The 21,944-nt window shown below is 44.3% G+C and overlaps 2 protein-coding genes across 3 annotated transcripts in view; one reads left to right on the top strand and one right to left on the bottom strand.

Annotated features, from left to right (window-relative positions):
- Positions 1 to 2,169: 2,169 nt before the first annotated feature.
- ZBTB33 (zinc finger and BTB domain containing 33) lies at positions 2,170 to 10,532 on the top strand. Its single transcript, XM_055121929.1, has 2 exons — positions 2,170 to 2,377; positions 5,407 to 10,532. The coding sequence occupies exon 2, from the start codon at positions 5,409 to 5,411 to the stop codon at positions 7,401 to 7,403; it is 1,995 nt and encodes a 664-aa protein (XP_054977904.1). The 5' UTR covers positions 2,170 to 2,377; positions 5,407 to 5,408; the 3' UTR covers positions 7,404 to 10,532.
- Positions 10,533 to 10,774: 242 nt separating this feature from the next.
- TMEM255A (transmembrane protein 255A) overlaps positions 10,775 to 21,944 on the bottom strand; it is a 64,338-nt gene continuing 53,168 nt past the window's right edge. For both annotated transcript variants that reach the window (XM_055122534.1, XM_004606329.2), the window contains exons 9-10: positions 21,290 to 21,433; positions 10,775 to 13,166 (exon numbers count right to left, since the gene is read on the bottom strand). In XM_055122534.1, coding sequence (XP_054978509.1) covers positions 13,008 to 13,166; positions 21,290 to 21,433 — 303 coding nt within the window. In that variant the 3' untranslated portion in view covers positions 10,775 to 13,007. The remainder of the gene's footprint in view (positions 13,167 to 21,289; positions 21,434 to 21,944) is intronic.

Raw genomic sequence — 21,944 nt, 5'->3', positions numbered from 1 at the left:
AGAGCACTTTTTCATGTGCCTTTTGGCCATTTGTATTCTTCTTTGAGGAAGTTTCTGTTCATCTCTTTTCCCTGGATTTTGATGGGGTTGTACCTTTTTTTTCTTGTAAAGTTCTACCAGTGCCGTATATATCTTCAATATTAACCCTTTATCAGTTAAGTGTTGGGTAAATAATTTTTCCCATTCAGTGGGTTGTCTTTGTATTTTGGTCATCATTTCCTTTGAAGTGCAGGAACTTCTTAGTTTAATGTAGTCCCATTTATTGGAAAAAACAGTGGAATGTGGTTATCTGAATTAGCAGACGCACTGTGTTTGATTTTACTCAGATTTTACTCAAGATTTACTCATTGATTCCACTTTCTTGATCAGTGGTGTTTCATCCTTAAAGATGCCTTTAAATATATATATATATATATACATAGATATGCTAATAAATGTATTATTACCCTTGTCAGTTAAAAAAAGATGCCTTTAACTTCAATGTCATGGAGAGTTCTGCATACTTTTCCTACTATGTATGGATTTGGATGTGATATCAAGTTCTTTAATCCGTTTTTATTTGTTTTTTTGTGCATGGTGCTACAGAGAGATCTGAGGTTATTAATTTTGTTTGCATATAGTTGATCATTTTCCCCAAGACCACTTTCTGGAAAACACCACTTTCTGAAAAAGAAAAATAGACACCCCTCAAAAACCTAGAAATTGAGCTTCCATATGATCCAGCAATTCGGCTCCAAGGAATAGATTCTAATGCAGAAAAGCCATCTGCACTCTTACGGTCATTGCAGCACTATTCACAATAGCCAGAATCTGTAAACAACCCAGTGCCCAAGAACAGACCACTGGCTAAAGAATCTGTGATAAAGATCTACAATTAAAAAAGAAAATAAAAATTATGATGAAGAAACTATGCATCTGTTAGGAAAGATGAAGTCATAAAATTCGCTTATATGTGGATGGTCATGGAGAGTATTATGCTGAGTGAAATGAGTCAGAGGAAGAGGGACAAACCTAGAAGGATTGCACTCATTTGAGGGATATATAATGTATCATACATATAAAGATAGTATGTGAATAATACCCAAAGACAGTAGAAACAAGGGCTTGGAGGACTGATCCACGGTAGGAATCTTGCCGCAAAGAAGGAGGGGACAGTTCGGACATAGAAAGGAGCATTGTGACAATGATCGTTAGAAATGATCACTCTGGGAAAAACCTGAGTGCTGAAAGGAGGTAAATGATATTCATGATGCCTTCTCAGTATCAGTATTGCAAACTACAGTGCCTGAAAGAAGGAGAGAGAGAGAGAGAGAGAGAGAGAGAGAGAGAGAGAGAGAGAGAGAGAGAAGGAAAGAGAGACAGGAGAGAGAGAGGAGAGAGAGAGAAGGAGAGAGGAGAGAGATAAGGAAAGAGAGAAGGAGAGAGAGGAGAGAAGGAGAGAAGGAGAGAGGGAGGGAGGAAGAGAAGAGAGAGAGAGAGAGAGAGAGAGAGAGAGAGAGAGAGAGAGAGAGAGAGAGAGAGAGAGAGAGAGAGAGAGAGAGAGAGAGAGAGAGAGAGAGAGAGAGAGAGAGAAGTGTCTGCCACAGACGCAGGCTGCCCGGATAAGGGGCGACATGGGCAGGAGGAAAACTGGGAACACTGGTGGTGGGAAATGTACACTGGTGAAGGGACGGTTTTTAGGACACCGTATGACTAAAGCTCAATCGTGACCAAATGTATGACTGTACATCTCCGGGTGATTCAATTAAAAAATACTTGGTGGTCAGAAAGAGTAGAATGTGGCTCTCCGAATAAACGGACGCATTGTGCTGGATTTTACTGATTCCTTTCCAAAGTGGTCTGACGAACCAAACAGGCGAGTCAGGCAACATGCAGCCGGCAAAGGAAACGAAACCCGTCGCCTGCGCGAGGGCCGAGGCAGCCGGCGAAGTTGGAGCAGACCGAGAAGTTTCCCTGCCCCCGCGGGCAGCGGCCGCAGCCCCCGGCCCGGCGTTCCCTTCCCGCTGCCACCCTCCCGCCCTCCGGAAAAGGGCCGAGCCCTGGGCGGGCGGCCGGCCTGGCCCCGCCCCCCGGCGGAAAGAGCCGAAGGCGCGGGAGGGCCCCACAGCGCTTCCGGAGAGCGCCGAGCCTCGCTCTGGCGAGGGCACGCCCCCGGCCCGGCGCTCCGCCCCCGCGCAGTAGCCCCGGCTCGGCGGCGGCGCCGGGCAGCAGTAGCGGCAGCGGCGGCTGGGGACGGCGGCCGCGGCGACGTGGGCCGGGACTGGAGCGCCGTGTCGAGCCGGAGCCGCCGAGCCGCGGGGTCCGGCAGCCCGTGCTTCGTGCGCCTCGCTCCGTTCCGCGCTGGCCGAGCCCGAGAGGCGGCGGCGGCGGGCGGCAGGTAGGGCGGGGGCGGCCGGGGGCAGGGGGGGAGCGCGCCCGCTCGCGGGGCGCCTGGGCCGCACCGGCGGGGCCGTTCGCCTGGCCTGAACCAGGAAGCGGCGGCGGCGGCGGCTCCGCTCCGCCGGCCCTTTCCTTTGTGTGGGCCCGGGAGGGAAGGGGGGGGACGAGCCCCGGTGGGCCGCGCCGGCGTCCGGAGCCCCGAGGCTGCCGCGGGGGCTCGCGCTAGGCCCGGCAGGGGAGCGGTGGGGGGGTCCCCCTCGCCGACACCCGCTCGGCTCTCCCTTCGCCCGCCGCCGGCCTCCCGGGGCCCCTTTCTCCCCGCCTGCCCCCGCCCCCCCCGCGACTTGCACTTGGAGCGGGTCTCTCGCCCCCCCCCCCGCCCCTCCGGCCCCTGCCCGGGGCATAACAATGCCGCCCGCCTGGCCTCCTCTCCTCCCAGCACCCCATCTTCCCCTCCGCCACCTTCCACTTCCCCCCACCCCGCCATCCCTCGCTCCGCTCTGCATGCCCCCACCCGAGTTGGCAGCGAGCGGCGTCCGTTCGCGTCCCTTGCACGGCACACCCGCGCGCGGGCAGCCCGGTGGTGTACAGGGGGGAGGAGAGGGGGTGGGGGTGGAAGCTGGGGTGCCGCTACCGCGGGGAGCCGCGTGTCGATTTGATGCCCTGGCCGGCTCGTGGTGGCATGCACCCCACTTGCCACCTTCACCTGCCCGCGACTCGGGAACGGGTTCGCCAGGCGGCGGAATGGCTAGGTCGCAGTGCCAGCGGTGGGTGCTGTTTCGGGGGCTGGAGGAGGGGGAGGAGGGGGAGGAGGAGGACGGAACCCAAACAAAATGAAACCAAACCCGGGTGACGCCGTCGCCCGTTGGAAAATCCTCGTTGCAAGCACCCCAGTCTGGAGGGTCCTATTCCAAGCAGCTCTCCCATTGCAGAGTGGCGTGTGTTGAGATCCCCCAATTCTGGGAATAAGGGGTGGGCGGCTGCTGCTCAGGGCAAAGGCCACCAATTCTGATGGCTATCTTTATGACAGTCTGGCAGCCGGGGAGTGGGTGACTGCTGAGGAGGGACCCCTTGCCACCGTGGCTGTTGGAAATTGCGGATTTCTAGATTGTCAGCCTACCTCGGGATGTTGAAGCTAGCCTCTGGAAACAGGTTCAGGGGATTTGAGTCGCCCAGTCATCCTCGCGTGTAGCACCTAAGCGTCGTGCTCGTGGTACTCTTTTCAGTCATTTGAACGGGAAAGGATGTTAGCAGTCAGTGCTTATTTGCGAGAGAAAAAAAAAGTACTCAGCATATAGCCTACATTCAGATAATTGCTTGTTTCCCCCTCCCTCGCAAGCATTATTGTGAAGGGCAAAACAACGTTGTTTTGCGGGTACTACACCGGCGCACGCCTCCTCCCTTTATGTCTGCTCTGTTCCAGCTGAGTTTACATTTTCATCGGCACTCAGTCCCTGTATAGGTGGTTTCCTATCAGTGCGCAGCTTGGAAATATTTCACATTTTCTTGTGAATAAGTGTTAAGAAATTGTCAATTGTGCTTTGATTGATTTCTTCAGAACAGCATCTGTTCATTTCACTTGGCACTCAAATTTTTAACCTCCCTCTGCAGTTGGTGTGGGCAGAGGTAGAAGCATTGCAGGGAAGGGACAAGGGGAAAAGAAGAAAAAGGAGAAGGTGTGAAAGCTGTTCATAGTTTTATCTAGCTGACTCATCTCGGTGTGAATAAGAACAGAAAAACAGTGGTAAGCTTAGAGGTATTAATTGTTAGAGTTTGTAAATAACCAGTCATTGGCAGCAGGGAGTAACTTTGGAATAAGTTCTTAAAGATAAGTTGAAATTTAAGAGTATATATTTTGGGCTAAATTTTGTACCCAAGCTTTTCTCACATGTAAATTCATTTCCATGGGAAATAATGCGTGAGTTTTCATGATCAAAATTTCTTTCTTTAGAATGCGCCTGTGCGCATGTGTGTTTGTATGTTGGGCGGTGGTGGCAATGGGGCTTCAGAAATTGAACGCAGATCCTCACATACACATGCAAGGCAAGTGCCCTGCCTCTGTCCATATTTATGTTTTCAGACAAAAAAATCCACTCCAACTATGTGGTCAACAATAACAGCAAAGGAAAAATGAATTTTTTTAAATGTAGGACTACTGCTATTTATTCAGCCACTGATTAAGCTGACTGAAGCAGGCATGAATTCCACAAAAAATGAATTATTAAGTCTTCTCTGCTTTTTCATTTTTGGTTTGGGGACCATACTTAGCAGTGTTCAAGGGGCTGCTCCTAGCAAATGCTCATAGGTTATTCCTGGCGGGCTTAGGGAGACCGGGGGGGTGGAGATAGACCCCAGGTCTCTTGCCTGCAGAACACGAACTCCAGCCCTTTGTCCATCTTCTTAACCCCCTCTCTTAATTCTTCTTGAGAAAATCCAAAATTGGTGCTAAGAAACATGAATTCTATTTACAAAACTGCGTAGCAGTGTAGCATGGTGTGTATCTGCGATGCAGGGAAGCAATTACGTAATGTTCAGATCTGTCTATCAGTTTCAGACTTGTCTGTCTTCTCTTAGGGGGAAGTCATGAGATTTTGACGCATGGTCATTACCCAACACCTGCCTGGACAATTTGTATAAAATTCCCGAAGACCTATAACCAAACATCATTTAAAACTTGAAAGAACTTTACATACCACACAAATAACGGAGATCATAGGAAAGAAATAAATACTCAAAAACAATGGAAGTTGAAGAATTTGGTGTGTAATAGGAAGCATATCAGAAAGTATGGGATAGGATGGAGAGCAGGGGGTAAGAGACGACGACACTGGGGCATGGTGGAGGGAAGCTGATTCTGGTGGAGGGTGAGGTGTTGAAATGTTTCTGTAGGAAACCTTGCCATTATCTCTATTGTAAATCATAATGCCTGAACTGTGTAATGCTGCTGGACTTTCAGTTGTGAACGTTAAAATGCTTTTGTTTTTCTTCCTTCATCTCCCACCCCTCCTCCTTCCTTTTCTTTCCCAGGCATGGAGAGCAGAAAACTGATTTCTGCTACAGACATTCAGTACTCGAGCAGTCTGCTGAACGCCCTGAATGAGCAGCGCAGCCATGGGCTCTTCTGTGATGTGACCGTCATTGTGGAAGACCGAAAGTTCCGGGCCCACAGGAATGTGCTTTCAGCTTCGAGTACTTACTTCCACCAGCTCTTCTCAGTGGCTGGGCAAGTTGTTGAACTGAGCTTTATAAGAGCTGAGATCTTTGCAGAAATTCTTAATTATATGTATAGCTCTAAAATTGTGCGTGTTCGATCAGATTTGCTGGATGAGTTAATTAAATCCGGGCAGCTGTTAGGAGTGAAGTTTATAGCAGAGCTTGGTGTTCCGCTGTCGCAGGTTAAGAGCATCTCAGGTACGGCTCAGGTGGGTAATGCAGAAACCTTATCACCTGGTTCGAGTGACAAGAACCCTGGCGCTCAAAAATCAAAAGGTGAAGCCCAAGAAAATGGGGCAACTATAATGCCTATTATAACCGAATCTTTTTCCTTATCTGCTGAGGACTTTGAAACAAAAAAGATCATCGTTACTGATTCTGATGAAGATGACGACGACGACATCATTTTCTGCTCTGAGGTTCTGCCTGCAAAAGAAAATCTGCCGAATCCCAGCACAGCGGTGCCAGTCCAGCCTAGCCCAGACTTGGTTGCAGTTTCAGATGTCACACCTTCTGCAAGCAGTAAGTCTCCCCCTTTGACAAATATCACACCTACTCCGAAACTTCCTCCTCCTGTGAATCCGACAGTGCTGAATCCAGCACAGGGAAGTGAAATATTGCTTGGCCCTTCCGCGCCGACACATCTGACTCCCGACATAATTCTGTTAAATCAGACATCACTTACTACACCACCAAATGTCAGTTCTTCACTTCCGAATCATATGTCTCCTTCAATCAATCTACTTATGCCGAACCAGCAGCCGCCCTGCAGTGCTGCTTTAACAGGAGGCAAGGCCCCAGAAGAGGAGGAGGAAATTATAGATGATGATGATGACACTATTAGCTCTAGTCCAAATTCAGCGGTCAGTAACATATCTTTGGTCCCACAGGCTGGCATCCTGCCAAATGACCCTTTCGATGGGTCATTGTTACAGAAGATGCAGCTTCCTAGCCTGCTGCAAGAGCCCATTTCCACTTTAAAAGTTTCAAATGTAATCACAAGAAACATCAGTGATTCAGGTTTAGCAGTGAAACACCTATCAGAGGGCCAGAAGATCATTACTTTAGATACAGCTACTGAAATTGAAGGCTTGTCAACTGGTTGCAAAGTTTATGCAAATATTGGAGAAGATACTTATGACATAGTGATCCCTGTCAAAGATGATCCTGACGAAGGGGAGCCCAGACTTGAGAATGAGCTACCCAAAACCTCTACTGGTGAGACAGCCAACAAGCGCATGAAAGTAAAGCATGATGATCACTATGAGTTAATTGTAGATGGAAGGGTCTATTACATCTGTATTGTTTGCAAAAGGTCTTATGTCTGCCTGACAAGCTTGCGAAGGCATTTTAACATTCATTCTTGGGAGAAGAAGTATCCTTGCCGTTATTGTGAGAAGGTGTTTCCTCTCGCTGAATATCGCACAAAGCATGAGATTCATCACACAGGGGAGCGAAGGTATCAGTGTTTGGCCTGTGGCAAATCTTTCATAAACTATCAGTTTATGTCATCACACATAAAGTCAGTTCATAGTCAAGATCCTTCTGGAGATTCGAAGCTCTATCGGTTACATCCATGCAGGTCTTTACAGATCCGACAGTACGCCTACCTTTCTAACCGGTCAGGCACCATGCCTGGAATGAAGGATGATGGTGTTGGATATAGAGTCGATGCTGGCAGAGAAAATCCAGTAGGAACCACATCTACTCCTCAGAACAAGCCGATGACCTGGGAAGATATTTTTATTCAGCAGGAAAATGTAACCGATGGCAGTACCGAGTTTGAATTTATAATACCAGAATCATACTAAACGCCTTCAAAATATCAGTATTAGGAAGTTTGGGTTTTAATTGAGAGGCAGCGCTTTCAGAATACTTGAAAACCAATTTTAAGGGGGAAATGAGTTAATTTGGTGTGTCATCTGTGCTGTGTCATCAGAAGGTAGTCTAGTTAGGTTATTTGTTGAAAATTTTTAGAAGCAAATTCTGAAATTTTCTGAAAGAAACTTTCAAAATTCTGAATATTCTGAAAGCTTTGAGAAGAAATTGAGAAACTCTCCCACACAGTCTCTGTTTATATAGTTAGCTTTCAGCTCATTTAATAAAAGGCAGAAAAGTGTGGAAGCGATAGTTTCCTGAAAAGAATTTGAAGCAGTTTGAATGTTCTTTGAGAATAACTGGAGTTATTTGCATACCCTAGAATACCCTACAGCTTTCCCCTTACGTGTTAGCACTTTACTGCTGAATTCTCAATTTCCTTAATATTGAGACTCTAAATGTGTGTAGTGTGTTATATATGGCATATAAAAGTAACAAGAACTTCTAAAGTTGTTCTAAAAAATTTCACAGTAACTCTTCGCTTGGTTGTGTATTCTGCTGGTCCAAATTTCTGCCTCTCCCCCCGCACCCGCCTCTGAAATGGCTGTGCAGGCAAGTCTTTCATGTGAAGAATGAAAATAGTTTTAGATTATTAGAATAGAATTTTGCTTTTATTGCCACAGTCTGGAAAAGACTGATGGCAGAACTACTGTATGTATGTGTGTGTATGTGTGTATGTGTGCATATAATATAATATGTTGTCTGTATTATATTATATATATATATATATTTGTGATGTGGTCTCTGGGCAAAAGTATTAATGGAAAACAAATCTCCGTAATGCAGACAGGCAATAATAAGTTCTGTCGCATTTGTTTTGAATTCTGTGTTTTCAGATGATAGAGACAGGGAGTAGAAGCGATTGGAGATTTCCTTTTGCTCATTATGATTAAAAATACTTAACGAAAGTTTTTCAAATTTTGAATCTGAAGGCCACCAAATAAATCTTTATGTATAAATCTTTATAAATGATAAGAGTCCATAAATGAGACTCCTACATATTTTGGGTGGAAGCTACTGGCATATATTTTTAAATGCTCATATTTAGAATCTAGTTTTCATGTGAAATAGTTAAATCAGTGATCTAGTATTTTCCTGTCAACAAGGCCTTTTAGATTCTGAACTCTTCTAAAATATGTTCCATTCCATCTGCATATTGCTACAGTATGGTAGCAGTCAGAAACTGAAGAATGCATTACAAGCTGGTTGATTCTCATCTTGAGAACAGTAAAGACTCTCACGTATTTAAACACTTATAAAGGAAAGTCAAAATGTATTAAAGTGCTAGTACTAGAAGGAAGCAGGTGGAACAAATATATAGCCTAGCTTTTATAACAAGATTAAATTGTTGGATTTCTGTAAAGGATTTTTTGCAAAGGAAGAAATTAATAGATACTGAAAAAGATTGTTGTGCATAGCTATTAGTCATTTGTAACCTTGCTTAAGTATTTCTTAATTCAACATAGATATTCTCAATTATGTATTTTTAAAAATAGTCTATCTCTTGCCTTTGAACTTAAAGCTTTAATCACGGTTTCTCATGTACACATCACTCTCTGAAAGTAAGCTAAATTTGAAGATAGTTGTTCAGTGTTTCTTGAGTTGGTATCAGGCATCAGTATTTGCAACAAGACAAGGAGAAAGAAAACTAGAATTCTGTGCTTACTGATGGCTAGAGTAATGTGCATCTATTTGTTTTCTGTTAGAAGTCTAGACTTTCAGATCATTGTGTAAACTAATCCTTGGAAAATGTAAATTACCTTTGAACTTAAGAAACTCTGGTCTCTGGAATCACGATGCCTTTTTCTCTTTCTGTGCAGATATTGATAACATTACCCTCGACTCTAGGTAGACTGTACATTTTTAAGTGGAAACCTGTTCGTGATTTATTAACGTTCTTTCACCAGTTAGACATCATTACTTCATCAAGTGTGAATAATACTGATGCCAGCACAGCTTTTAGATCCTTCATACTTGGTTGTGCCAGGTTAGTAGGACAAACCAGGAATGAATCCGGTAACGGAAGACTATCCGTCCTGAACAACGTGGATAGAATTCTTTGCTGCTGCTGTGCTCTACGTGAATTCTGAAACTGAAATTTAAATTATGTGCCTACTGACTGTGTCTTCTGGAGTTGGGGAGGGAGTAGACAAACTGGAATATTAATTGTATTTTTGCCAGAAGACTCTTACTTGCATGTATGTCAGAGTCTTCAGTTTTTCCTAGATGTTTTTTCACATCCAAAGCATGAAATTCATGTGGAATACTCCTTGTGGAAAACCCCCCACTCCCAGTGTTCGTTGGGTTGGAAAGCTGTAGTAAGATGCTGTTGAAAACTTAACTGTGGGGTTTTCCTAATATTTTGTTCTGCTTTGGGTCATACCTGTCAGTGCAGAGGGACCATGCAATGCTGGGGATGGAACATACAGCTCCTGCATGTCAGAAGTACGAGTTCCAGCACTTTGAACCGTTTTCCTGGCCCAGGGATTTTAATCCTATTATATACACATTTTTTCTGTCTGTGGGACATTTTTTTTCTCTTTGAAGTTGGCTTCAAATTTACCCCTGTGTGTAAATACTTCTGGATAGGAGCTGTTTGAAATAGCAATTTGTTCAAAGAAATGACAAAAAAAGACTCCGACTAAGCAAAGGCTTTTTTTGAAACACCATAGCAATTTGTGCCAAGTTAACTTTAAGATTTTAAATATTCATTCTCGTTTTGATGCTAATGACCCCCACCCCCCAATACAGCTTGCCAGGGAAGATGAATATAGCCATTCCCCATTGTACCAAAAAGAGAAAGGGAATGGCAAAAAATGATCAAGGTATGTTATGTTACCAAAACTTGCAGAATTGAACTGAGATTGACCCTCAATTCAACAGCACTGGTTTCCTTAACCTCACCTCTGTCAATGATGAAACCTTGTCATTTCCACTCAATACTGTTACTGTCCAGACTTGTACAATCTTCCCTACCCTGTCATGACTTTGTTCTTTTCATTAACCATTGCCTGGTATTAGTTCATAGAGCTTCTTATGGCAAAAATAAAATGTTAAAATTCTGCTGAGTGCTTCTTTTTAAAAACAAAATGGTCTCTCAAAACTGTATATAGACCTGGAGATTCTCTGCTTTCTGTTGTCGCAGGAGATAAGGACAGCATGACAGTTGCCCATTTTACTTAAATAGGCTGGATAGTCACATCCATGTTTTATCTTGAACCACGACAGTTTAAAGTGAGTCAGCAATTGTCAGTTGTGTATTTGTGATATGTTTTTAGATTCCATGAAGACATATTTAAGTGGATAAGGAGAAGGAGTTTTATTTGAAACATCACAAAAGCAGTCTGGGTTTCCAACATGGCAGTGATACAGATTTTAAGCAACATCCAGTTAATACAGGTTCTGGATTAATACTTTAATGTTTCATGCCCAGTTCAATACTTTAAAGCAGAATTAGGAAGAGAGCAGTAAATATTAAAAAAGCAGTCAAGGTACATAATTGGAAATACAAATTCCTTCATTAGAGCAAACGTTTTGCAAAAGAGTAAAGCCGCAAATATTAATTTTTCTAAGGTAGCATGCACTTTATAGAATTCAATAGAAAAAAGAAGCTGCTCAAATTAAGTGTTACAAAATCTATACTGTTTCAAGTTATGTAAAGTAAGAAAAATACATAGAAATGAGTTGTAGAATCTTAACACTTTTAAGAAATGTGATAAATGTTTACTGTGTAATGGTGCCTTTTAGAAAATTAAATACTCATACACACTAAAGCAAAAGGTAAAGTGTAAACAGCAAAAAACTTCATTGAGTATCACAAGTTCCTGTTTGTATAGTAAGTCAATTGGTTATTACTCCCTTTTTTGAAATCCAATAGAATTTTAATATGCTCAGAACTGTAGAAAATAATCGTGCTTTTATATACCCCAGAAGGATTCTAGTTTTTCAAATTTGAAATCTGGGTGAGATAACATCCGTGAGGCTCAAAGTTAAGTTGAATTTTTGCAAATGTTTCTGGTGAACTATGTGTACACCCCTCATGCCTTGGAAATTTGTAGTGGCTGTGTGTCTACAAGATAGATGGGAGCACCAGCATTTGCCTGCTACCTCCAATCCATCAGGTCAGGAGGTAGTGAAATTGGCTGGAAATTTTTCCAGAATGTGTTCTGTGTTTGCAGAACAAATGAGGCACCCTCCTATAGCCCCTTTAGTTTTACACTGTATAAGTGTCCGTTTATCTAGCGTCCTTGAAACCACGAATTCTCAGGTTAAAGTCAGATTGCAATGAAAAGCTAATGGAAGGGTTCTTCTGAAGTGACGGCCTGGGGCCCAAAGTTAAAATTATCAGGTTGGTGGATTTAAAGCTATGTTAAACCAAAATAACTGTACCTACCACAATGTGTGAGATGAATTTTAAATCTACAGTAACACCTAGGAATTTGTCCAGTTGGCTACAGGTTGAGGTTTGTGTTGCAGACTTGAAGCGGCATTGTAACACTTTTCAAAATCTTGGATGGAGGCAGTCATGATTGGTCACAGTAGAAACAAAAGGACCAATAAGAGCAGTGGCACTAAAACACAGATGATTCTTGTGGGGTGGGGTGCCGGGCACGTGCGGTTTGCTGGGGTTGAAGCATAATATTTAAGATTAAATAGTCACAAAGATTAGTAACAATTCCTCTCCCGATCCAGGAAACTAATCTAGCTTTTTTTTAACTCCGAATTTTAACTGAACTCTATCTCCTGTAGCAAGTGTATTTTGTAATACTGGAACATAGAGTAGAATCACTGTCTCCTCTTAGATGACTTTCTACACCCCCACATGTACTCTGTGCATTTCAGTGCTTCCTGAACCATCAGTTTGGTTCCCCACTATTTGAGGGGATATTGCACTATTCCCTTTGGGAGGTACTGATAATAAAAGCAGAGGGGAATGATCACAGCAGCCATTTTTACAATACTCAGAAGAAAGGACTGAGATGGGTAGCGTTTTTCCACATCTAGACATAAGCAAATAAAATCTTAGCCAGAACTCTTGTGTATTGGAACTACGGTATTATCACACCATCTGGGAATTTTTCCTTAGGAACTGACTTTGGTGGTAGGGCAAGATAGTGCCTATAAGCCAGGTGCTTCAACTAAGGTGCTAGGGGACCGAGGGTTTGGGGACCACAGGTCTAAGGATGATACCCCATTTACACAAAGTGAAATAGATGGAAGCCAGGCTTCTGAGCACAGACAGCTGTGTGACTGCAGGTAATGCAAATTCAATCATAACAAGTTTCTTGCTGGGCTGAATCCCTCACCTGGTTTGGAAAGTGTGCTCTGCCCATCTTGGAAATGTGGGGTTTCACCTAGTCCTGCTCCATCCTGATCTTGATTAGATTCACCCCTATCCCTATCCCAGGAGGTTTGTCATCCAACTTGAAACAATGCCTAAGAATCTTACTTGACATTTCGTTCCCTACACACTTTCACTAAAGCAGAAATACAAAAGCCACGATAAGATAATCGTAATAGCTGGCAGGAATTCCTCTTTAGGGGCTGTACGGTGGGGGCTTCTCAAAAGGAGGATAGTAGGGGGGAGAATAACGAGGTGGGGCGCTCGAGGACCACATGTAGCTGGGCGAAGGGGAGGCAGACTGAGGCTCATCAGAAAGTCCAGAAGGAGGGGAGGACGGGAAAGTGCCGGAATGCTGCATGAATAAAAAGGAAACAATATTAGTTTATTTAGGACCCTGTGGCTTCACCCACTGGTTCTCGGGAGCTATTCCTGGCACTGTGCTCAGGAATGACCCCTGGTTGGGCTTGGGGGACCATATACAGTGCTGAGGATTCAAACCCAGGCTAGTGGAGTTGCAAAGCAAGCAGCTTACCTCCTGTACTGTCTCTCTGGGCCAACAATGCTAGTTTAGAGAGCAGGGTTGCAGTTTCCCACAATCAACATGTAAAACTGAATACAGCCCACATATCTTCAGTGTTTATGAGGGGCATGAAGCTAAGTGACTCAAACATTCTCTAACTGACTCAGGCTGCAGAGCTCAGGTGGAAGAAGTCTGTTCAAATCTTTTCTTACCCTGGGCCCATTACCAGCCAGTTCCCCCATCCCAAATTCAGTTGCTTCTCGTTCATTCTAGTCTCCAAAACCCATTGCCCACACCTAGCATTTGCGCTTTCAATAATTCGGTATTATTCCCTATCGGTGGTTTTGCCTAGAGCTGTGGAACAGCATCCCAACACCTGTTAAGGTCATTAAGGTCATTTGGGCCTTGATGTTCACTGAGGGTAAGCCATTAAAACTGGGCAAATCATAGGTATATGGAACTATTGCCATGAGGAGTCCATGTCAGAGACCAAGAGACCAGGGAGGTTACATGGCGTTGGATGGATCCGGAGCCTCTTCACTCAAAATCCAACTGTTCTTCTTCCGTCTTAAGTGCTCAAGGGCAGGTAGGCAGGGGAGGAAAGAGAATCCAAAACACAAAGGTGGTGAGGCCAATAGTGTGGAAAGAGGAGCATTCACCAGGTTGCTGACACGGAGGATTCCATTTGACATGGTGTTGTCTAACTTGGATTTTCTTAAGAAGGGTAGAGGATGAGGAGTTGTCAAACAGCCAGTGAACTGGCACGTTCAGGGGCACCTGCCGCTTCTCTTTGCCTATCCCAGGTGTACCGGGCACCCTCAAAATTTCTCTGCTCCAGGAGCTTGACCTTTGTTGTTTCATCCTCCCCTGCCATCCAGTTCAGAACAGGAGTGGGTGCCTGATGAATGAGCAACTACAATGTGAGAAGGACTTGAGACGGACTGACTCTCAGTATGTTACATCTTGTGGATACCACTGCCTTGCTCCAGGCGGGGAGCATGGCTGAGACCTGAAGGTCAGAGGGGGCTAAAAGGACGGCAAGAACCAAGAGGCCAATTTTAGGCTCTCAGAGAATGGCCATTTTCAAGGTCTCAGCATGAAGAGGAGCTAGCATACATAATTGGAAAAAAGACGTCTAGTGCTATTTGGGGAGATCACACCTTTACTTTGTTCTGTTGCCCAGGGTCTGAGAAGATGATATGTTTCCAAACCCTGGGCAGTCTTCATGAAGTTTCTGAAGTGAGAGACCAGATGGCTGATTATCCCTAGTCCTGACTTCGGGGGTTCTGGGGGACAAAATCTCCAAGTTTCTAGGTCTGGCTTGAGACACCAAAATATCTGTCCTTTACCACACATTTTAAGACCGTGAAGACAATATAGCTGCCATCCCCCTCATTCTACCCTGCTCCACTCCCCTAATCATTATTTCTCCCTGAGTGATTGAATGAAAATGTCAGAGAGCCTGAAGAGCCTTGAAAGGCCAAATAATTTGCAGCAGGGATTTCCAGCCATAATTTCTTAAAATCTCCTTTTACCTCATCCCTCCAGGAACGTAGGCTTTCCTTAGATACATCACTATCGTGATTTTCAAATTTTCCACTCTGCCTTCCCCCAAACTCTCCTTATTCCCTCTGCTGACTTCCGTGAGACTGTTCAATTAAGAATGCTCATCTTTCATTAGAGAGCAGCACCTCGCCTCAGAATCTCTCAGTATGAGACAGCAGGGTGCTGTGGCAGACCCCCATGTCTGTTTACCATGATTCCGAGTTCCCAAAGAGCGCAAGGTTCCCTACCATGGCCACTCAAGGCGCTTCTTTCCTGAGAGACCTTGAGAGGTCTGTGGGCCACAGCTGGCGGGGATAGCAATTATACCAGGGGACAATAAGGCGTGGGTGTGCAATGGCCTTCAGGTTTTCATTTCTCTCTTGCATTGGGGAGGGAGGGGGATGCTTCTCCCTTCCCAAGGACGATGCTGGGAGACTTCAGGAACATTGTCGGGCTCCTGGCGGAGCTAAGATGCAAACTGGCTGCTGTCCACAAACCCTTGAGGTTTGGAGAAAAGAAAGGCCCACAGTAGCAGCATGTGGTTTCCTAGCAACAGACAGGCACCTTGGGAAGGCTTTGGCTTTGCTGCAGCTGGGGAGCTGGCCGGGTGCTTTTTGGTTCCTGCCTGAGAGTCGACTTTCCTAATAGGATAGGCAGCCCCAAAGAACGGAGCTTTGAATCCGTCTACACCACAAAGCATGCAAAGCTTGGAAAATATCTAAATGGCCTCCTGCTGGGACCCATCAGCAGGAACTGTCCAGGCTGGCTGCTGCTTAGAAGCTGGTATGGCCTGAAGGTCAAGAATGCTAAAACGAGGACCGACACCCTCTCAGGACACACACATAGTGGTCTTCTCCCATCTTGACCTGCCCTTTGACCTCTACTCCTGGAGACCTTTCACTCAGGACATTTGTCTCTCTTCAAGTGCACTGTGAGGCCTTGGCTATGCAAATAGCCCTGAGTCCGCTGAGTGAGAAGGGCTGCCCACCAAGGATACTAGGTCCAAGAGTGAAAACTCAGGTGTCTCTTAGTTTTTGTCATCCTCTCTCTGTTTCTGGACCCCCGAAGGCAAAAGCTGGGGATATAGAGAGAAGAGTAGGCAAGAGGAAGGCTGGGGAGAAAGAGGAGATCAGAAATGAGGGGGAGGCAAAGAAAAGAAAACAGGAGAATGGAAACGGGGGAAACAGCCACTGAGTGGCAGCAGTTTCTGAGGTGCTCATTAACCTGTGCCAGAATGCTTTGCTCCCCGAAATCAAGCAATTCTTCCATAAAATAAGCCTGATTTCTCCTGGCTCATTTCCATTAGGTCAGAGGGACCTGCACAGACGCCCACGTGATTTCACAAAGAGCATAAGCAGACATGCTCGCAGGTAGCACAGTCTGAGAGACTCGTTTTGAGCTAGACTTGGCAATTTCCCAGCTGGACAAAAGGGGACCGCTCCATAGCTGGAGTGATGCAAGGGACTGGCCCAGTAAGCCAGACTGGCAAGTATGGCTAGAATCCTTAAGGGGTATCCAGAAATCTGTGCTAGGTGAAAATTTCCAGTAGTGAAATAAAGTGTGCTTTATATACACTCCCCACCTCCAGCCAGAATTGGGACCTGGGGACTGAAGCTTGAGGTATGGGTATTGGGGACATGCGTGTGAGGTTCGAGAAAAGGAAGTGTGGGGCTAATGATCAAGAAGGCAAGGGGGAGGGTCTCAGCTTCCTGCTTTAAGCAAGCAGAGTCTATGAGAAGCAACTTGGAGACCTGCATTTGGCACGGTTGTCTTCTAGCTCAGCATTTACCACATCCTCAGGGCCAACTGAGCTACCCCCCAGTCCTCGCTCAAGGCCTGACCACAAGAAACGTTTCCCAAGTTTCCTAACTGCACAGTTGCCCAACAGGGGGCCTGGCTTGGAGGAGTGAAACCTCTGCTGCTCTACCTTCTTTCAACCTCAGGGTACAATGGAGATCAGGCCTCAGACCCAAAGGTGCATGAACAGTCCTCTTGGGAGATGACAAGAGTTTGCTCAGAAAAAAAGGCTAGAAAGGTCAGTTTTCCTGCTAGCATGTAGGCCCCTTTGCAATCTAAAAAGCACAGAAGGGAACAAGCAGGTTTTGCTTTTTTTTTCCTTCCCCTGGGCAGATTTGTGTTTCTGGTGGCTTGACTGTCAGAGCTCGGATGTGTTTTGTTGACTGTTTTCTACTACTGGGAATCTAAGCATTTGGTCGCTGGCCTCTTAACTTTCTTGGATAGAAACTGGCATTTTCTTGGATGAAAGTATAAGCAACTGGAACTTAATCAACAAAAGAAAGTTCAACTCAAATGCTCAAACTAAACACCACAGAAGTTCTGGGGGGGGGATTAATCACTTTGAAACCTACCACAACGGGGCTGGAAAGATTCGACAGGATATAAAGTGCTTGCCCAGCACGCAGTCACCAATTCCACTTCTATCCCTGCATCACCTAGGGTCCCCCACAAACATCACTAGGAATGATCCTTGAGCACAGAGTCATGAATAGACTGAGAAATTGCTCAATGTGGCCCAATGCCTCCCTCCAAACAAAAGCAAAACTAAATTAACCTGAATCCCTCAAATCCCACAATAGACCCTAATCAAATATCTACAAAGGAAAGAGGAAAGAAAGCTTGAACCTAGAGAAAGAATCCAGAGAAAGAGGATAGTGTCCCAAATGCCCCTGGAGTTCAGGAGCAATTAAATGATGGAGATTGTTGGAATAAAGAGACTCTGAATCAAGATGAGGAAAGCCATGATTTAAACCAGTAGAAGGGAACAGTATCCTAAATTTAACTGGGGAAAAGGTCTGTGCTGGGCTCAGATTTACAAATCCAGCTCCCAAATCTCCACAACCTAATGTGGAGTCTGGTAAACCTGGATACAAATCCTTGTTCTTCCGCTTGGCATGTCTTCACTTCTTCACACGTCTCAGTGGTCTCATCTTAAAAATTGCAATAAGGGAGCTGGGGGAGCAGCTTAGCAGGAGTACGTTTGCCTTGCTTTTGTAATGTCCTGGGCTCCATCCCCATCACAGCAGGAAGAAAAAAAGCATTGAGAATTACCTTTAAAGGGCTAAATGAGAAAATCTGTGGAAAGCACTTAGCATTGCATCTGGTTCTTGAAAGTGCTCAGTGAATAGATGTTATTAAAAGGTAGATGCTTTGGGGGCCGGAGTGATCATATAGCAGGTTGGGTGCTTGCCTTGCACACAGCTGAATCCAGTTCAATCCCTATCACTGCGTATAGCTTCCTGGTCACTGCCAGAAGTGCTCCCTGAGTGCAGAGCTAGGAGTAAGCCCTGAGCACGACTGGGTGCAGCCCTAACCTGTGCTCCAAAAAACAGAGGCTTCAGGCTTGGGGTTTGATTCCCGGTCCCAGGAGGTCCTCTGAGAAGTATGAGGAGAACATCCAACCACTGAGCCAGAAGTAGCCCCTATGTCAAGCTTAGTGTGACCCCATTATTGTCCCCTAGCCATTTCTCTAAGTCCTTAAACTGATCTCTTAATACAGGGCTGGTTTCTCAGTCTCAAGATTCACAATGCCAGTCCTAGACTTGGTGCCTGATCTCTTGGAAAGATGGAATAAACTTAGATGGAACCAGGCCCAGAGTGATAGTAGAGTAAGTGGGGCATTTTCCTTGCATGTGGCTGACCGGGGTTTGATCTATGGCTCCCATTTGGTTCCTCGAACCTACCATGAGTGATCCCTAAATGTAGAGTCAAGAGTCAGCCCTGAGCACAGCCAGTGTGTCTTTCACCCACTCTAAAAAAAACAAACCTTGATGGACCAACACCTATATCCCAAGTTTCTAATTGGCTTCATAACATTGTCTTTTTCCCAAGGTTACTGTGTGAATGAAAAAATGAGGGATGGAGAGATGGTTATATACCCTAAAGGGAACTTCCTATGTGTTGTTACTAGCATCCATCCCTTATGAGACTATTGTTCTTCAGTATTCACTGAGAACTGAATATTCCTAAAATCAGTATAATCAATATAACTGATTTTTATATAGAAAACAAAGGAGGAGGACCACTTGAACCAGACCCACATCTGACTCCTGTAATTACAAGCTGCCTTTTGATTGTAGAACTCGCAAGAGACTGATGAACCACTTCATGTTAGTTTCAACATGCTGGCAATTTCTCAAAGGATTGCTTTTAGCGTGTCACTGCTAAAATGATGAAGAAAAGTGTTTCTTACCATTTATGCCTCCTGAAGACTGAAAGCTGAAAAGTACAAATCTATGCCCTTCTTTAATATATGTGTGTTTTCTGTTCTCTAGCACCCATTTGAGTCACAAGTTCCCTGAGTTTTCTACCTGTGAATACAGTAGGTTTAAAAATAAATTTTGGGGTCTGGAGAGATAGTACAGCAAGTAGGACATTTGCCTTTCATGTGACCAACCTGGATTCCATCCCTGACATCCCATGTGGTACCCCAAGCAACAATAGGGGTAATTCCTGAGTGCAGAGCCAGGAGTAACCCCTGAGCATCGCCAGTTGTAACATAAATAAATAAATAAACAAATAAATAAATAAAAACTTAAAAAAACAGTTGGGTGCCACAGAGATAACACAAGGGGCTGGAGGACATGCTTTGTATGTGGAGGGTTTGGGCTTTTACTCCAGCACCTCATGGTCTTGGGAACAACCCCTGAGCACAGAGATGGGAGTAGCTATTAAGTATTGCCTGGAGTAATCCTCAAGAATCATGCCAAGAACAACCCCAGAGCACCTTTGGGTATGGTTTGGAAAAAAGATGTAAATGAATAAATATGTTTCCACACGCCAAAAACAGTAACAATAAGTCTCTCAATGAGAGACGTTACTGGTGCCCGTTGGAACAAATCAACGAGCAACGAGATGACAGTGACAGTGATTATTTTTTCAAGTTTTAACGAATCATTCCTTTTCTTGTACTCTAGTACTTGTTTTTTTAACCACATCCAGCAGAGCTCATGAGTTGCTACTGGCTTTATACTTGGGGCTTACTTCTGGCTACTTGGGGGACGCTATGTCATGCTGGAGAATTGAATTAGGGTTGGCTGCACGCAATATATGTATATATATATATGTATATATGTGTGTGTACAGTATACATATGCATATATATGCACATGTATATATATACATATATATACACATGTATATTACTGTTACAATATGAAGACCTAGACCTTCCCAAATAGTAGTTAAACCAAGCAAAAATGCACTTTATTCAATTAAATGGGCTTTCCCAGTTTCACTAGTTTTGTTCATCTGAAGCTGAAATTAGGTTGCCCAAGGACTCCATATTCCTACACTGTCTGGTTAATTAGAAGCACCCAAACTACTCATGCCTTTATATTCCCTGGAGCATTCATGGCAGTTAGTGAATAGAAACAAATTCATTATGAGCTGCTCCTCCTTCAAAGGTATTCCTTTGGTCTCCCAATTTTGAATAAGCAAGATTGTAGTAGACCCCACCCTTCTGTGGTCAAAGGTATAAGATGATTGTTAAATGCCTGAAAGGGCCATTGTGTTTGTTTTCTCTAAGGCCCAGTTTACTGTTTGACACACAATCAAAATGATTTTTGATTAACTAAATGTTTATTTAACTTTTCATTAGGTGTCTTTTGGATTCCTTTTTTTTAACTTAGTCTCAGCTCAAAAGTAAAAAGTGCGAGTGAGTGGAAATTTGTTAAGACCATGTCTGCTGGCCTATGGATAAGAAGGCAAAAGTGGGATGGGGTGTGTAGTAAACAAATCATTTCTTTGTAGTCATAGTTAAAAAATATCTTGGGGGGGTTAAAGAAGAGACTTTTCCCTTATGATGGATTTTATTCAAACCTGTGTGTGGCTCAGAGTGAACTCTTACTATAGAACAGGGCTAGACCTCTTCCGGTGACAGAGAAATGGGGGAAAAGCCACTGCTGTCTATGATGAGCCAACACTCTTCCAGCCAAGTCTTCTTTTTGGTGTAGGGCAAGGCAATATGAGACCACTTGGCTCTCTCTCTTTTTTTTTGGTTTTGGGGCACACTGGGAAATGCTTGTGGGTTGTTCTTGGCCCTACGCTCAGAAATTACTCCTGGTGGGCTTGGGGGTCCGATCAAACCCAGGTCAGCTTCATGCAAAGCAAGCTCACTACCCACTGAACTATCACTCTGGCACTGACCCTCTTTCCCTTTCTCCCCATTTCTTCCATCTCTCTGTTCTTCTCTTTTGGTATCTGTCCTACCCTTCTCAGCTCTCCTATTTTTGTCTGCCTACAGAGTCTCAAAACTAGTCAGGATGTTAAAGGCCACCAGGGAGAGAGAGTCTGATTACTTCAGACATATTAGGAAGTCTTCATGATTAGAGATGAAACAAGAAAACATGAGAGAGTAAGGTTAACAGATTTCTTGTGCTCTCAAAACATACCTGAAAGTCATAAGCAGAGTATGGTGGCAGGTGAGGAGGGCTATGGTAGTAGGTATTGTACGATGCCACTTGAGGACGAGCATAATAAGAAACAGTCGGATGGGCATTTTCAACAGAACAGTTCAGCGCCGGAAGAGTTGGGTTCTAGAGAAAAACACAAATTAAAAGCAGTGTGAACGTTCATCGAGAATGGCTGAATAAGTTGTGGATCACTCATAGTATGGAATAGCAGGCGATTATCAATTTGGACCTATAATTAGTGACAGAGAAATTTATCCAATTATATTGTTAAATTAAAAAAGAAAAAAGTCACCAACAGAACTATATAGGCAATAAAAAGATCAGTGGTTACAGGGATTAAGGGAAAGGGTTAGATTTTTTGAGCAGTGATAATGTTCTGCATGGTATTACACTGATAGATACAGGTAATTATACATTTGTCCAAACCCACAGACTGTACAGTTCCCCGAGTGAACTCTAATGAACTTTGAGTAACTATGATGTGTCGATACAATTTCATCCTACATAACAGAGTACTACTTACAACTAAGCCACCATGTTCAGTATTATGATAACAATTCATGTGCAAATAAAGACAAACAATTGTGTATTTAAGTTTTAAACTTATTTATAAATGCAAATTAATTAGAAAGCT

The sequence above is a fragment of the Sorex araneus genome, chromosome X (genome assembly GCF_027595985.1).
Source record: "Sorex araneus isolate mSorAra2 chromosome X, mSorAra2.pri, whole genome shotgun sequence".
Taxonomy (NCBI): domain Eukaryota; kingdom Metazoa; phylum Chordata; class Mammalia; order Eulipotyphla; family Soricidae; genus Sorex; species Sorex araneus.
This window is presented reverse-complemented; position numbering and strand designations above follow the sequence as displayed.

What these genes read in the sequence shown, in the direction of transcription:
- ZBTB33 (XM_055121929.1), top strand. Translation starts at nt 5,409, where the DNA reads ATGGAGAGCAGAAAACTGATTTCTGCTACAGACATTCAGTACTCGAGC.